Source organism: Falco peregrinus, chromosome 8, assembly GCF_023634155.1.
Source record: "Falco peregrinus isolate bFalPer1 chromosome 8, bFalPer1.pri, whole genome shotgun sequence".
NCBI classification, from domain to species: domain Eukaryota; kingdom Metazoa; phylum Chordata; class Aves; order Falconiformes; family Falconidae; genus Falco; species Falco peregrinus.
The window spans coordinates 30,079,321-30,096,303 of record NC_073728.1 but is presented as its reverse complement, the minus strand read 5'-3'; the positions used below and the strand labels follow the sequence as shown (position 1 = coordinate 30,096,303).

Sequence of the window (16,983 nt, the reverse complement as noted above, 5' to 3'; positions counted from 1 at the left end):
GAACAGGCTGCCTTCCCTTCAGCCGTTGCAAGTGTACAGACATACCACATACTTGATGCAAGACAACATACTTAGGATGAAGTACCCAGAAGTCAAGAAATCCACTCAAAACAGTGGGTAGCTACACTGTATTACCTCCAATCTATCATCAGGATCCCCCTAAATACATTTTACTGCAGAAGCATTAATATGGCAGGAGTTGATTTGCTCAGAGAAAGCCTTGCGTTTCTTGTCTCTGTGTGTTTACACATAAAACGCACGCTCACCCATGCAAACATGCCACCCCAATCAAGCCAAACATACACAATGCCTATAAGACATAAATAAATACTTATGAGTCACAGATAACCACCTCATAAATTACATGGTCTTACAAAGTATCACTGCTAAAGATAATTCATACAATTGGATACAAAACACACATATACGACTCTCATTAAGACAGATAAGAGTTGTTTGTTTCCTTTCACAGGAGCCCAAGGCCTTAATTTACAGGGTCTTGAATTATTTTATTTAAGCTTGGAGTCCCACAGCTGTAGGTCAGTTCCAAAACCTGGCCCAAAACCAAGACATAAGAAACCAAACCTGATTACAGAGAACATAGCGAGTAGGAGATTAGATGGGGCAGGGGGGTACTCCAAAAGTCCAAGAGCCCAGTTTGCTCCAGCTCACAGGAGTCAGAGCTGGTAGCATCTATACACCTTTATTCTCAAACAGATTCTGCTCCAGCATCCACCTCTCCTACCTCACTCCTGCTGCACTGCCCACGACCGGCTCCCCCATCGCCCAAGCGAGGAGCTGAGCTCCAGCCGCAGGAAAGCACAGCCACTGCAGCTTTTCCACAGCTCATGACAAACTCTTCTGTGGGAACAGGCACAAGCCACTCCATCCAACAAAGCAACGAGGGACAAGATCAGCCCTGCAGCCTCCGCTTGGGCAAAGCCTAAATGCCACTTTGGTACCACTTGACTGACACAGCCCAAACACAGCGTGTTTGTTTTGCTGACACATAGGTTTAAGTTCGCTCCCCAGCCACATCTTCTTTCCCCTTGGATACAATAGTCATCTTCATAGCACTTATTATAACATATTGCAGCAATAATGTGCAATTATCCTCAAAAACAAAGCAAAAGCTCAAGATAAAAATAACAGGCACTGAGCACACTTACCAGCTGGAGGAAGGCAGCACTAGCTGCAGCCTGCTACAGCACAGCCATTTTAGGGCTGCAGCTGCCTCTCCCGGCCCAATTTCAAAGGCCAGTCTGCAGGAGGACACACCGGGAGATGGACCCTCTCCAAGAACAAGTCCAAAGTGAGAAGCAGCCGGCAGCGGCCAGGCTGTGCAGAGCTGTCATTAGGCAGCAATGTGCCTCACCTGGGGTCTGCGCACTTTGCAGCTGGATTCAATGATTGCATTTGGGCCAGGCAAGAGCTCGAAATGCTCAGCACCTGGGAGGGCTAGTCTTTGCCTTAGGAGAGGTCCATCAGGTGGCCAACAGCCACAGCTGTCATCCAGGGTCTTCCCTGATGGTGACGCCTGACCTAGAGAAAGCAATACACCCCTCAGGTTTTCTTCTTGCCTGTTTTTCTGTTTTGCTGGACGTGCTTACTTCGACTTTACCCACAACAGACTCTTCTGACCCCTCTATTTCCAAGCTTTCGTAGCAACATACCCTGAAAGCAAATTATAGCAGGGAAAAAAAAAAACACAAAACAGTTTCAAGGACTACAAAGAGGCAGTCGATGTATTTAATAAGAGTAACAGATTAAAATTCTCAGCGGCAGATCACAAAGATGGTAAATCTGATCAAGTATAAGGAAGCTGTATGTGTATCTCAGGTCTCTGATAGCTTCAGAGATCTCTCAGGTTATATGACGTTTGTTGAAAAACCTGACATCTCTGCTTCGTACAAGAAGCACTGATTAGAGCTGCACACATTCAAGGAGGGCCTCTGTTGAATAGAATTGGCCAAATCAGATTAAAAACCCAATATCTATGATGAAGGCTGCAAGCTGACTGCTCGGTGAGGCTCCACTGACGTGAACCAGAAGTTCCTTGCATGTGGTCAGGCTCTAAATTTGATACTGGAATTTAAAAACAAATTAAGATTCCCATGTAATACTGACTTTTTTTTTTTTTTTTTCCCAGAGTAAAAGATTTTACAGCATGGAATGCTAGATGCAGCGGTTACATGAGTCCAAGTAATTGTACCAATTATATAATTTGATATAATTGCACTAATTACATAAACATATAATAATGAAATATAAGTTATTCCAAGAGCTAAACTGGAAGAACATTAAAGAACCTAAATCTGCTCCCACTTATTTTAGTACAAATCAGAAACAATTCCCCTGAAATCAATGAAGTTACCCAAATAAAATTGGCCCCTACCATTACAAGCAGCCAGGTAAATCCATCTTTTGGTTCGAGGGTATTGTCTGGACAAACAAATGAAAGCTGCTGGGGTATTTTCTACCCATGCGGATTGCTGATTTCTGGCCAAATTCCAGTGTATGCAGGGAGATTCTCCTTGTGTTTGTGACCAGGTTAGGTGTCTTCTCCTCTTGTTCTGATCTGTCACTCAGCATCTGTGGGTTTTACTAAACCTTTTAGCTGCTGATTCTAAAGAAGGAAAAATGTATATTTTTTCAATAGTGAGAATGAGCACTCACCTGTCGGGTGAGTCCCAGTCCCAGTCAGGATTTCAAGAAATCCAGATTCAGATGTGTCTTCAGACACATTGGTGCTAGCCTGAATTATATCTGCCAACTTTAGGAAAACTACTGTATACCAACACCAGTATTAACAGAAACAGACTCTCTTCTTAGACAAAAATTTGTATTTCTGATCCATTTTGCAAAATGTTTTTCAACTCTTCACAGTAGAAGCCACCCCAAACAAAAATTATTCTTAAGAAGGATTCATTCAGGGAGGGATTTCCACCCTTCTGCCATGGCAGGGGGAGTGCAGCAATTAATTTCAGCTGCTGACTTCACCTCTCACAATTAACAAAGCAAAGAAGGTGAGAGCTGGCAATTTTGGAGCAGGTGTCTATTATGTGTGGAAATACGTGATGTATGCAGAGTTAATCCACCAAGAGCTCTGTTGCACCACATCGTGACAGTCACCCTGTTCACACCATCCTCGTTAACAGTAGTGGGAGGTCCAGGCACTAGGACCAGGGTTTTGCCTGTGTTAGAATATTTCAAAGGATGAACATTTTCCAGCCACAGAGATTGATTCTGCTGCATGATAGCAGACACTGATTTAGCATTTAAAGGACCAAATTCAAAGCCTATCAGCAACAAGAGAGACACACCTTGGGGTGGGGGGTGCTATGAACCTCTCCCAGCTGTTTCTTGAGATACAGTACCTAACCTGGCATAAGGCAATGAAACTGGATGCTCAGTTCTACAAGGATGGGAATGACAGATGGGAAAATAAACCCCAACATTTTCAAAAAGCAGCCATCAAGCTTGGAAGTCTCATTTTTCATTTTGCCTGCTTTCAAAAATGCAGGAGGTGGAAGCTGCAAAAAGTGGTATTCCTGCAGCCCCCTGCAAAAACCTGGCGAGAGCAGTAGCCTTTGTCACACCTCTGAAAAATCAAGCCCGAACTGTTCCAGATTGATCCCACAAAATTAAAGACCTTTTAAATTTCATTTCATTTTAGCCTTGGAAATCTGTGTGACAGGTTGCTATTGGCACCAGGACTCAGGAATACCTCACTATCTGCAGCACTCCCAGAGCAGTGAGTGACTCCACGCTGCAGAAAACTCAAAGCATGTTCTGCTCGGATCAATTTCCAGAGACTGTTTCACACAAAATAAAAGGACCTGGGAACCTGGACTACAATCCAGCTCTTCCCACTGCTGGCTGATGCTCCTCACATCATACTGATTCATGCTCTGGTTTGTGTATCTGTTTCTGCCCCATGAATGTCATAGCTGTAAAAGGGGGAGCAGGGAAGGCAGGACAATCGAGCTGTGAAAGCTTTTTACTAAGCAAAGGGTTGTTCTTTGCTGGCCTCTGCGAAAAAGTTCAGGACCCTGGGTTTGCGGTGGGATGCAGCGCACAGCCCATTCCTGCCCCCTGCTCATGGCCAGCCCAAGCTCGTGGCACCCTGGCTGCCGGCAGCTCCCTGCTCCCCAGGGCTGCAGGTCCAAATCCCACGCCAAGACGCCCTGTTCTTCTCCTGGGAGAGCACAGGAGTCCCACAGTCAGACACAGGGCTTGACTTCAACCCCAGAAACCAAACACTCGCAATTAAGAACGAAACCTAAACAGATCCAGCCTCCAGGGCCTTGCATTTCAATGGGCAAGACTTCTTAATACACCCTGTTTTTTAAAGTGCAGCCCGGTCTTACGCGTAATGATGGTGTCATATGAGGTCAAATGTGCCTTCAGACTGAAGGGATGTGTATTTGTCACTGAATTCAAGGGGAATTTATCGAACTCGGCAGTAGCACAGTTGACCCAGTGAACAACAACAGGGGAGAAAGCTGCTAAGAGATGGAGCAAGAACAGCGAGTGGTGGTGTTGACAATAAAGGTGGTGTTTAAGGTGGTGAGAAAGCTATGAAATGTTCAAAAAATTTGATCTGGGGGACAAAGTGCTGCACAGGCAGGCTGTTGACAGAGCCACAGCAAAGTGCTCCAAGAGGTCTCCCAAAACAAAGCTGTTTAACACCAGTGCCTGGCTTTGGGGAGTAGCGGGCAGAGCTACACTCGAACATGCATTGTAACTAGAACCCATCACGAGTTGCATGAACTTGCTTCTTCAACACTTTCCAGGTCTCAGGGTCAGATCTAACGTTTGCCAAGTCAACAGAGGTCCTTCTGTCAGCTTCAGATGGCATTTGCTCAGGTCTCTGGGAGGAAGAATTTATCTGTGATGATCAATGAAATCAATATCTGGATATATGCGCAGCTGACAAGAATTTCTATGAGCATTTGTCAACATCTGGGGGGGCTGTCAGTACAGGGGATGTATTTCACTCAAAAACCTCTCGCCTTGGTGAAAAAAAAGGTTCCCCAGACTTAGTATTGACCTCTTTTTCCTGGAAGTGCTTTCCACAATATTTTTTTTACCTCTTGCAACCAATCAGGGAGTGACCTAGACAAGAAGTTACATTCCTACACGGCAGGTGAACCAGGAACTCGCTGTAAATGACCTACAGGTATGCGGAACAGCGCGCTCCTGCGCCCAGAGACCTCGCACTGATGCAGATAGAAAGAAGCAGATGCTTCCATGTATAGACGGCAATAAAACTAGAGTGTAACATTTTTAGGATCGCAGCTGAGCTCTCAGACAAGACTTTCTGCAATGACTAATACGACTACAGTCTAATGCGACAGTTCACTGTCTGCAGCCCCATTCAGTCCTGAAAGTAAGCAAGTTTCTCCAGATGTTACACACTGAAAAAAAAAAAAAAAAAGAAGAAAAAAGAAAAAAGCACATCCAGTTTTCAATCTTTTTTATTTATTTAAACTGTACACAAATGTAAAATACTTCAACAGCAAATCTAAGTGAAAATTGTTTGGTTTAAATTATTATGGAACAGAACCTAAAAGAAACTTTATTAAATAAACATAAAAATTGGATTTAAAGGATGCACATATTGTAAAGTATTCTACAATAGTCATTTTTTTTCACTCTACATTCCATGTGCGTATGGTATAGAAAAGACACTGAATAGAACAAACAGAATCCATTTTGTACCCTGAAACAATTGGTAGGCCTCGTGAGGGATTGCTCAGTATGACTACATGATATATGATGGCTTTGCCATCTCATAAAAATTATAACTAATATGTTGGCCTCTTTGGTTCCAAAATTTATGTATAATACATTTAACTGTATTCATTTTTTGCTGCTATAAAAATAACATTTTTTTTCAAATGGCAGGTTTTTGACTAATCATGCAACTAAATCAGTGCAAACATTAAAAGCAATCATTCGCTTTAAAAAAGAAGCAAAAGATTTAATTTCAAGTATAAAAAAATATAAAAAAGTCATATCATAAGTCCAGTTTTGTCTAGTATGGGTCAACACTTTAAATTGCATAGCTCATGCGGCACCTGTTTACCTAGATAGTGAGCAAAGATAAGTGCACTATCAAGTACCACTTTTCAAGGCATTGAAATTTGCAAGTGCTATTATACGTGCATTCAAGCAGTTTGCAAGTGCTATGCTGTATCATTATTTTCTGATCTTTATGGCCATCCTTGACACCTCCTGGTAAGGAAATTGAAAGCACTCTCCTCTCTCCTCCTTTCCAAGACTTGTTATAATGTTCCTCGCCTGTTATTAAATGCACTGCATTTTTCAGAATGTCTCCACTCTGTTACTGTCACTCCTCTTTAGGGTTCATTGGTTTAGCCGTGGTGGCAGTTGCTTGTTTGCTCATCCTCTACGTGACGCGTCCTTGCCGAGTCCCCCGTTGAAGAACACAGATTGCAACTTCGACTTTTTGTTCTTCGAACAGTGAGAGATGCCAACGGTCAACACAGTCCAGATACAGTGTCGGATCCCCTTTCCCAAGACACGGCGTGTGTAGCCATCCAGGGGTTGCTAGTGGGCAGTTAAAGCATTGGGTCACACCAGCCCAGCTTGTGACTTTGCAATAGTCGGGTGTTAGAAATACAGCAGTTGCTTATGCGTCTGTCCCCTTTTCTCTCTCTCCCTGATGGTACCACGAGGTTCCTTACTGGAAGTGCTGTAGGAAGATGTGGGTATCCGTGATGTTTACATTTAGATAAATTTAAGTTAAGAGGAAGTGATCACCTCCCAAGGCAGGTGTCCTGCAGCTTTCTATTAGACCTAAGAGGTGACAGTCGACTTTTTCTTTCTTCTTTTTTTTTATTTTTTTTTATTTTATTTTCTAAATTTGGTCATTTCGACACCTGTGTGCAAGAATATGTCGTGTTCTCGCAGTCTGTGCTTTTGCCTGAGCAAAGGGAGCTCATTTCGGTCTGGCTTCGCCGGCAGGCGGGGAAACAGCTGCTCAGCCGTTCACTCGTACTGGCAGGCATTTAGGTCCGTCGTCACTGGTCACTGACTTTCTGTGCTCATGTCCCTTTTGCGAGCTGCCTCGTGTCTGTGTGTGTGTGTCTGTGTGTGTGCGTCTGAGCGCGTGTTTGTGTGCGTGCCCACGTTTCGTGTGTCTGTGTGTGTGTGTGTGTGTGTGTGTCTAAGATATTTCATAGCATTAACTTATAAGTGGTAGTAATATATAAGTGTCCAAGATCCACAAACTGCCACTGTCCTGACACCAAAGTGAAATTATTTTTTTTTCTTTTTTTTTTTTTTCTTTTTTTTGTCAAACTTTTCCACAGTGACTTTCCAACACTGATGCCTGGATACACAGTGAAACTTCCTCCAACACCATCTCGTACGGTAATGTTTCTCTCTCTCTCTCTCTCTCTCTCGTCCTCTCTCTCTCTCTCCCCCCCAAAAAAAACACACCTTAAATCAAGCACAACCGCATTCTTCCACAATCATATTGGGAACGTCCCTTTTCACAATGTTGTATTCATCATCAAAGTACAGCATTGACATTGTGCTAAGTTTGGTTGGAATGCAACAGGAGTTCACGGTGCCCGGGTTCAGCCCCCGCATTCGGTACTGATTCACGACGGCGGTGTGAAAGGAGGAAGCCGACCCCGGGACGCCGGCCAAGTAGGCCGGGCAGCTCCCTTCACAGTAATTCCCATAGTAACCTGATGGTGCTATGATCCAGTCATTCCACCCAATGAGTCTAAAGTCAATGTAAAACTGTTGCCTGCAACATAGATTGGTCCTGCCATCGCACTCCAGGCCTCTTTTCCGGATCCTGTGTTTGTTATCGGCGAGGCGGGCTTGCACCACTAAAAAAGGCCGGTGGGATTCCTCCCCGGGGTCCACATAAATTGGCAGCACTGAATACTCTTCACAGCCCTCACATTGAACATCCAAGTTCAGTCTCCTTTCTCCTCTCTCAAACAGAGCCTGGATCGCCTCTGTCATGGGAAAAGTGTGCCAACCACTTCTTTTGAGATCAACTTTCTTTTCAACCACATTCCACTTGTTGCTAGTGTCCGGGTCTTGGAAATAGACTTTGACTCTTACTTTTCGCCTGCTGCCTTTCTCTAAGACATATGGAAGCAGCTTCAAGTAAAGCCACAGGCTGGCTTGAACGACAAACAAGTTCTGGTTCCCTTCATTCGAGATGAAGAAATAGAGGCGGACTCTAGATGAGGCCAGATCGTCTGCAAGATAAGGAGAGATCAGCAAGATTAAGTCAAAAAGGAAACGTTAGCTTGTGTGCCATTCTGGATTCAGGGACAACACTAGAGCACAGCAGATCGAGGGAGCGGCGACGGGGCTGTGCCGGCCAGAAGGCACGCACTGAATCAGATATCCCCAGTTTGCAATCAAAGTGAATTAAAAAGGGACTTCCCACAGCAACCTTCACCATCGGGCCGTAGTCAGAGGTCTCAGATCCACAGTCACCCATCAGAGCTCTCCAGAATACGGTTTTCTTGCCGGCCAGCCAGCTTTAAAGACGCCATAGCAGCACCTTGAAAAGACTGGCACTAGAACTCTGCTAGCTCGTCCGTTTAAGAATAGTTGTAACTTTCAGCTACCTGCCAGTTCTCACGGGGAGAGCCCTTTCAATAACCACTGCAACGCCAATGCCAAACCAGGGATATTGTTTCAATTTTTCATGTATTCTCATCACGGTTTGAGAGAGAGGATTCACAAGACAGAGGGGAAAATATTTCAGTAATGTGCCTGCTCATCCAACAGATCGAGCTAACCCCCACTCAGCCCGGTAGAATATCTGCTATCATTAATCGTTTCGGTCTCTGCCTTCCCCCCCTGCCTCCCAAAATGATAAACTCTCATCCAAGGCGAGGCAAGGAACCGGTCGCTTTCGCTGTAACGCTGTTACTGACTGTTCCCAATACGATTTTCAATAACAGCAGAACTAAAGGAGCAAAATTGTCACGGCAAACCAAATGTCACCAAATGTCTGACATAACCCCTTAGTTGTAAACAGAAAAGCCTGCTGCACGGAATGCTTCAGAAATACCAGTGGCCCTCCTGCAATTTTGCACTACAAGTCCTAACTAAATTTGGCGTAGGTGATAAATGTGCAAGCTGGCCTTTATGGCGGAGACTGTAATCCTGGTCCCCGAATCAAAGCCTCTCAATCGTTATTTAAAATTATTGCTGGAAAGGCAGTTTCTCATCTGCCCTTATCTGTTTCACTTCTTTCTGTGCAGAGCCAAATGTAGATTTCTCTTCCTTTTCTTTTCCTAAGAATCTTTATTATTTTTGGCAATCTCTGAATGGGATTTTTTGCGTAGTCGGTGTCTTCATTTGTTACCCTAGATGCCTTTCAAATGTGCCTCCAGGGCCCATTCAGTACCTTGTAATATTTCAGTGACAAAAATTTTCACTGTGTTTGCCTACGTTTTACATAAAGTCGATTTTGGAAGTGTTAACAAAAGCCAGCGATTGATTGAATACCAAATGGGAGCACAAGCCCACCCCAGATCTCCCAACAACAGCCTATTAAAAAATAATAAACCCAAAAATGTACGCTAGGAAAGCCTTTCGCGTGTTAGTAAATACGCAACTTCTTTATAAACTGTGGTGACAGTGACAGAAAAAGAACAGTACGGTGCTGCTACACCGATCCACATCGCTCGTGTTGTGTGAGATTGTGTGCGCCCATAAATTTTGTATGTGAATGTAACAAGCGTATGTATAATGCAACAGATCCCATAGATACTGTAAATGTATATGCCTTTGGTAAGTGGGAGGGTAGATAAAGAAGATGAGTGGGCAGTATACAGGATAGAAAAAGATTTATTTTGTGGACAAATTATGTATAGATGCCACAGGAAGATAGAGAGAGGGGAAAATGAACTGAGTGACAGAGCAATGAAGGAAAGGAGAGATGGGCAGATAGACGGGAGAGAGCTAATTTGCAGAGTGATGGTGTTACAGCCAGATGTGCAAAGTTCACAGGCACAGTGGTTGCCTGGATAAACTGCTGGAAAGCTACGCTGAAGGGATTCAGCGACACATAACTGCAATGGCTGGACAGAACTGAGATGGCTGGTACGGTGGGGATGGATGGCACAGCTAGTAAGTGGACTGACGGACAGAGAGGAGACAGACACACTCGGGAGGAGGCTGCATGCAGTGGACAAACAGACAAGCCCAACACTCCGAACGAAAGCTAAATAAATGGGAAATGAATGGAAAGGGAGGACGGGCAAATGCAAGCCTCAACAGACAGCCACACGCAGCCAGCCAGATGAACGTGCAGGGCAGGCAGCAGAGGCGAGGGATGCGAGGGATGCGAGGGATGGAGTGGGACAGGTGGAGGAGGCCGGTGGGACGCCAGGGAGGGAGGCGAGCCGCGGTGCAGCTGGAAGGGCAGGAGGGCCCGAGGGAAGCCGGGGCACGGCGGGGCTCCGCAGGGAGCCGCAGGGCGCAGCCCGGGGAGAGCCCCCGGCCCCGGGGCGCACACGCCGAGGGGACGGGGAGGCGCGGGCAGGGCCAGGGCCGGGCGCTCGGGGTGAGGGGGCGCGGGTGCGGCGGGTGCCCCGGCAGCCAGGTGCCCGCAGCGGGCAGGGGACCGGCAGCGGGGCCGGGCAGGGGAGCGGGCCGGGGTCAGGCGGGGGGACGGCGAAGGCGCGCAGGAGGGCAGGCAGGGCGAGCGGGGGGACTGCCGGGGTCGGGCAGGGGGACCGCCGGGGGTGAGGCGGGCAGAGCGGCGGGGCCGGGGGCTGAGGCAGCCCGGGCAGGGGAGAGGGCGCGGGCGGCGGGGGCGCGGGGCCGGGCGGCGCCCACCTGTCTCGGCGAAGCTGATGATCTCGGAGACGGGGTCGTGGGCCGGGGGCCCGGCGCTCGCCTGCCCGTCCAGGCTGGGGATCTCCACGCGGCCGTCCTCCCGCACCTTGCCGGCGTGCAGCTTGCGCAGCGCCGTGACCATGGCCGCCTTGGGCACGGCGTGCGTGATGTTGGGCCGGTCCCGCATCTGCAGCCGGCTCAGGATGTGCCTCTTCACCGCCTCCAGGAAATCCCCGTCCACCTTGCCCGGCTCCTCGGGCCGCCGGAAGCCGCAGGAGGTGCATGTGTCCTGCGGGGCGCTGCCGGCGGGGGCCGGCGGGGTCGGGGTGGCCGCGGCGCCCAGCAGGAGCAGCCCGCAGGCCAGCAGCGCGGCCAGCACCCCCCGGCGAGCCGCCCCGTCCATGGCGGAGGAGCGGGGGGCCGAGCTGGGGGCCGCCCCGAAGCGCCGCAGGGAGCCCGTCTGCAGGCAGCGCCGCTCCGTGCGCTCCGCGGCGCGGAGGGGGCGGTGGCAGCCAAGCTGGGGGGCCGCAACCGCTCCGCGCAGGGGGGGAGCCGCGGCGGAGGGAGGGGGCGCCCGGGGAAGCGGCGTGTGCCGCCGGGGAGGCGGAGGGGGGAGGCTGCACACGCAGGCACCGAGGGCGAAGTTGGAGGGGGGGGGTGGGGGGGGGCAGCAGGCTTGGCGTGCACGGAGAGCCCGGCTCCACGGGGGAGGGGGACGGCAGCAGGTGAGGGGGTGGCTGCGGAGCCCGGGGAGGAGGGAGGGGGAGCGGGAAGCGAGCCGGAGGTGCGAGGGGAGCCGGGGAGCAGGGGGGAGGCGGCGCCGCGCTGCCCCGGTGCCCCGCGCCGCTTCAGAGGGGCATCCCCGGGCGCAGCCGCTCCTGGTCCATCGCTCGCTTCGGCAGGTCCGGGCGGGCCGCGGAGAGGAGCTCTTTAGTCCAGCGTCATTGAGGGGGGTCAGGGAGATAAACGAAGCAGATTTATATACAATCCAATTTATAGCCTGGAAGGAGGGGGGGGGGGAGAAATGCCACTTGTACCCCCCCGCCCACTCCGCCCCCGCAAGACAACAATCCACAGGCCGTGGGTGCAGGTCTCTGAGCAGGTCGGCTCCGCGCCGCTCGGTTGTCCCCCGTCAGCGCCCGCTGCTTCTCAACGTGCCATCAAAGTTGACCCGGAGCATAGCTGGGGAGGGGGCCGGGGGCGGCGGGGAGGGGGTACGTGGCTGGCAGCTCCACAGTTGCGAGTCTTCGCCCCCCACCGCCCCGCTTATGATTAGCGAGATGCTTTTATTTTCGAAGCGGCGCGGAGGGTCCGGAGTCCGGCGCGGATGCGACGGCGGCGCCCGGCGCGACCCCCGCCCGCCGGCAGGGCACCGTGCGCTGCGCGGCCGCGGAGCGGGGCCGCGGCTCGATCCCGGCGATCCCAGGAGAAGCTGCACAGATCCACTCGGTCAGACCAGCTCTTCAGCTCGCTCCCTCGCTCGCTCTTTTTAAACAATATCTCTCTTGTTGGTGGTTTGGGTTTTATTATTATTATTGTTATTATTATTTTAAGTGTGATTTTTGTTGTTGTTGCTGCTGCCGCTGCTGCTGCTCCAGTTAATCTGCCTCCCTCTCTCTCCTCTCTCTCTCTCCCCCCGCGTCTTTTTGATCTTTCGCTCGCCTTGTGCTGGCTTGAACGCTGTGTTTTGTTTTGTTGTTTGTTTGGTTTGGGTTTGGGTTTTTTGTTGTTGTTGGTTAGGTTGTTTTTTTTTTTTTTTTTAACGCGTCTGATGTTCCTTCTCGGATCCGCAGTGGAAGGTCTCGGGGAAGCGGCTCTCTCCTCGCTTATCTTCCTCTGATCTCCTCCTGCTAATTTTCCCCCCCTGCAAAATCACGACATTGTGGCACTTTCTACTGAAACTTTTATACAGGAGTTAAAACCACGTGGGAGCTCCAACCTATAACAGAGACGCCATGGGTTCCTCACTATTTAGGAGATTAAGTTAAGTCTTTTGCCCCCTGGGCTATTACAGTAACTTCCTGATGTGGAAATATTAACTATGCTGTTTCTTTAACTCCCCCCGTCCCCTCCCTCCCTCCCTCCCGGTTCCTGCAAACACACCCACCGCGCACCGGCCGCAGCCCCGGCCCGGCCCCCGGCCCCGGCGGGACGGACGGACCCCGAGCGGCGGCAGCCCCGGCCCCCGCTCCCGCCCCGGCCGGGAGATGGATGCCCCCCCCCCCGCCCGGTGTTCCTTGCCTTTTAAGCACTTGAAAGAAGAAGTCATTAGAAAGTTTACCGTCGGGTTGGCTTTGCGACGGGGCGGGTTTCTGTTTGTTTGTTTGAATGGGCCGGGTAATCGGGGCGGGTGCCGGGAGTGTGTGTGTTTTCCGTGGGGCAGGAGGGACGCGGGCGCGGAGCCTGGCGGAGGCAGCGCGGCGGGGGGGCGGCCGGGGCGGCGGCGGGGGGAGCCGGCAGGGGAGATAACGGGAACGCCGCGCTGCCGCAGCCGCGGAGGGGAGCAGGCAGCGGTGTCGGTCCTGCCCGCCCCCGGGAGCGGGCTGTCCCCCGCGGGGCAGCCTCGGGCTCTGGGGGGGGTCTCCGAAGCGAAAGGCGGGGGGGGGGCTGCGATCTCCCCCCCACCCCACGCAGGGGTCAGGAGAGGCTCCCGTCCAGCTCCCCTCAACTGCCGAGCCCGGGGTCGACCGCCGCGGCACCGAGGCGTCCCCGCGAGCCAGGCTGCGCCCCCCGCCCGGCGGTACGCCGCCCGCCGCACCCACCCACCCACCCCGCGGGCGCGCCCGAGGCCGGGCAGGCGCGGCGGGGCAGCGCAGCGGCGCAGCTCACCTGCGCGTCCCCCGGCCGCTGCGCGCTGCCCCGCGGCCCTGCGCGCCGCCGCCGCGGGCAAGGCTGGGCAGAGGGCGCCCCCTCTGGGCCGCGCGGGGAAGGGCGGCGGGGCCGGGCGGGGAAGCGGCGGGGGCAGGGGCAGGGCCGGCCCGCCGGGCCCGGGCAGCGGCCGCGGGAGCCCCGCGCTGCAGTAACGGGCGGGGGCCGGGCCGCAGCTGCCCCGGGCCGGGGGGAAGCGCCGGGCGGGAGGGGACGGGCCGGAGGCGCCGGGGGAAGCCCGTGCTCGGCGCCGGGCAAAGGAGCGCCTCGGGCTGAGCCTCCCGCAGCCCAGGAGCGGGCCCAGGCAATGCAGCCGCCAGCTGCTCGAGTTATTTTTTTTTTTTGGGGGGGGGGGGGGGGCTTTTTTAACAAAACAAAGTCTATTTCCAAGAACGAAATTAAATCTTAAGACCTTCATCTTTTCCATTGAGCTCAACGGTGGTTTTCAAAGGGCAGATGCTGGACACGCAAATTCCAGCTGTGACAGCAAAGAAGCCCCCTCTGCTCATTTCAGTTTTTAGACAAATAAAACTTCTCATATGTTCCTGGACTGCCAACACGTGAGCTGTAAGTTGTCACTAATACAAGTGACGCAGGAGCACAGAGGGTCAACTGGAGGATCAGCCCATTACTGTCCTTTAAGCATGGAAAGGATAAATGCTATTCTCATCATAAATATTTTCTTCCTTGTTCTCTACTGCAAAAGGAAAGACACCTAGTACTGTGCTTCCAAATCACCTTTCAATCCCAATCTGATTGTTCACCTTGGTTTTAATATAAACACGGTCTAACTGCATATACAGCACTGTAAGTCAAATCCTCAGTATCACTGGAGCTACCCTGATGGGAGATCAGAATTAGATACAGTATTTCCTCCCTGCCAGTAACAGGTTTTGAATGGAAAGCCTGGAATGTAAAAAAAGAAATAATGCTAAAAATCCAATCACTCTGACATCCTGTGAGCTAATAAGAGCACGTGAATTCAACAAGCTTAGTACTTCACAGTAATTAATTTGACAGCGAAGAGCTAACAAGAAAACAACAGGCAGAGCAGTGATGACTGGTTCATAGAGGTCACTGTCAAACAAGAAATAGGTGCAAACACAGTCCCTCTCCCTTTGAAAATAACTATTTCATTGCCCCGCTGAGAATGAAATGCCACAGAGGGAAAACATCATGTCTTCAGTGGGGATAACAAATCTGGAAAGGTATTTCTAGTGGTAAAACAAGGTAGAGGTTTTCTTTTTTACCTACAGTGATTTTTTTAATCATCCCTGTTACTCACTGCAGTGGCATGTTTCAGGTTGTGTCGTGTGTGTGTGTGTGTGTGTGTGTGTGTGTGTGTGTGTGTGTCCCCCTTTTATTTTTTTGGTTAGCCAAAGTCATTTTGCATATTCAAATATTGGGAAGATTTATCTTCTCTAGCAATTACTAACAAACTGATACACTAATAACCTCTATTGTTATTTAAAGTGTGTCCAACACAGCATCCTGGAGGCAGCTCTCACACAATGGACTTTTCTCTGGCTTCCTTCTAGAGAAGAACTTAATCAAACCTTAGCTGCTTTCAGGCAGAGGAGCCTACAGGGAGAGCAAAGAGGGTTAACAGAAAGAAATGTGCCATTTGATTTCTAATCTTGCTCAGGGAGCATGGCCTATTGATTGAGCCATAAAGCTCTGTTAATTTTAAGATCTCTTCAGTTTTCAGTTCTTTCCCGTGGGCATAGACTTGTTGCTTGTACGTAGTGGCTGAACTGTCGGGGAAAGGGCAGCTTCACACTCCCCCGGCTCCGCTCTCCCCCCTCCTCCCCTCTATTCTATTTTTTCTGAGCTCATCTGTGTGAGGATACGTTTTCACACACACCTTCTCAAACCGGCTGCTATTCATCTGATTCAGGGTCATGCTTTTCCATACATTAAATGCAGGGGAAAACTGGGAAGGAAATGGCTGGGGTTTGTTCTTAATGGGCAAGCACAGGGTTAGCCAGGGAGCCCTGCTGTGAGAAGGTAACGTGTCAGAGGGTATTTTCTGTAGAAACATCAAGCTCATGACTGGAATCTGATGGTTATAAAGCTACCATTATAATGAAATCAGTATAAACTGAGATCCTCAGCCATTGTAAGTCGGCATGTTTCCGAGGCATCAAACCGCTGCAAGTCTTTCTCCATAAACTAGGTATTTGCTTATGCACATTTTCCTCAAGGGCGACAGATGCAGAAGTCACGCTTTTGGAGAGGCCAGCCAGTGCAGCTCCGCACCTTCCTGAGTCAGTGAGAAGCTCTAGAAACCGAGCAAACAGTGATGGCACACAGCAGCTCCCTCGCTGTTCTGTGTTTCCATGATGCCCTCAGTGGGACCACAAACAATTTACACTAGCAAAGGATCTAGCCCCTCACCTATCGCTAAAGCACCTTTTATGTTCTTAAACCATTAATAATATCTACTAGGTAACCTTACTAATCCCTTTGAGGAAGGATTTTCTTTACTGTACTGATGGCTGAACTGAATAAAGCTTCACATATAAGGCCTGGCTTGCACTAGAAATGCTTCTCATTTGTTTATCAGCAAATATAAGTTTTACTAGCACAAGCATCTTTTTTCTGCAAGCATTTCCCAAATAAAATAGGCTATACTGGCAAAAGCACTTTTTTTTTGCTCATATAGCTGCATCTCTATGGGGGATTTTTGCACGTAGTGGAATGCAATCTGTTTTAAATGGCACTTCAGAAGAGCATTGCTATCCCACAGAAGTTTCAAGGCTAGACCTTGAAGTATACACTTCTGCCTTGTATCTGAAAGAGGTTTTTTACAAGGTGGCCATTGTCATCTTGCTGGAACTATAGAGAAACCGAGACACACAGTTACAGGGGCAGTTTGGGAGCACCGTGCTCTATCTGGAATTTGTGTTCATGCCATTCTTTTGCGTCAGATGCAATTATGTATCTGCAATCAAGCTGATTCCTCACTACGCATCATTACTTTTTAAACAACTGCAACAGAAACAGCGGATGTTTCAAAAGCACCATAAATCTGTAGAAGGGAAAGTCCTATTGAAAATCAAGTAGGTAAATGCTGTTCTGAATGACCTGGACATTTTCTGAACTGGCAAAGGTAGACCTAACTCATGAAAAAAAAATCCACTAAGAGGTTAATCTGGCTTCTTTGCTCCTGCCCATGCTTTTTTAACTGCAAATTGTCTGTTAACAGAGATTTGCTCTCTCTAAGAAAAGGGTCATGCTCTGAACACTTGGAAACAGGGG

The 16,983-nt window shown here is 49.9% G+C and overlaps 1 protein-coding gene across 1 annotated transcript; it reads right to left on the bottom strand.

Moving 5' to 3' along the window:
• Positions 1-5,468: 5,468 nt before the first annotated feature.
• On the bottom strand, positions 5,469-11,418 carry INHBB (inhibin subunit beta B). Its single transcript, XM_005244245.3, has 2 exons — positions 10,855-11,418; positions 5,469-8,252 (listed from the first exon to the last, which is right to left on the bottom strand). Exons 1-2 carry the CDS (start codon positions 11,255-11,257, stop codon positions 7,477-7,479), a joined length of 1,179 nt encoding a protein of 392 aa, XP_005244302.3. The 5' UTR covers positions 11,258-11,418; the 3' UTR covers positions 5,469-7,476.
• Between the last annotated feature and the right edge of the window lie 5,565 nt (positions 11,419-16,983).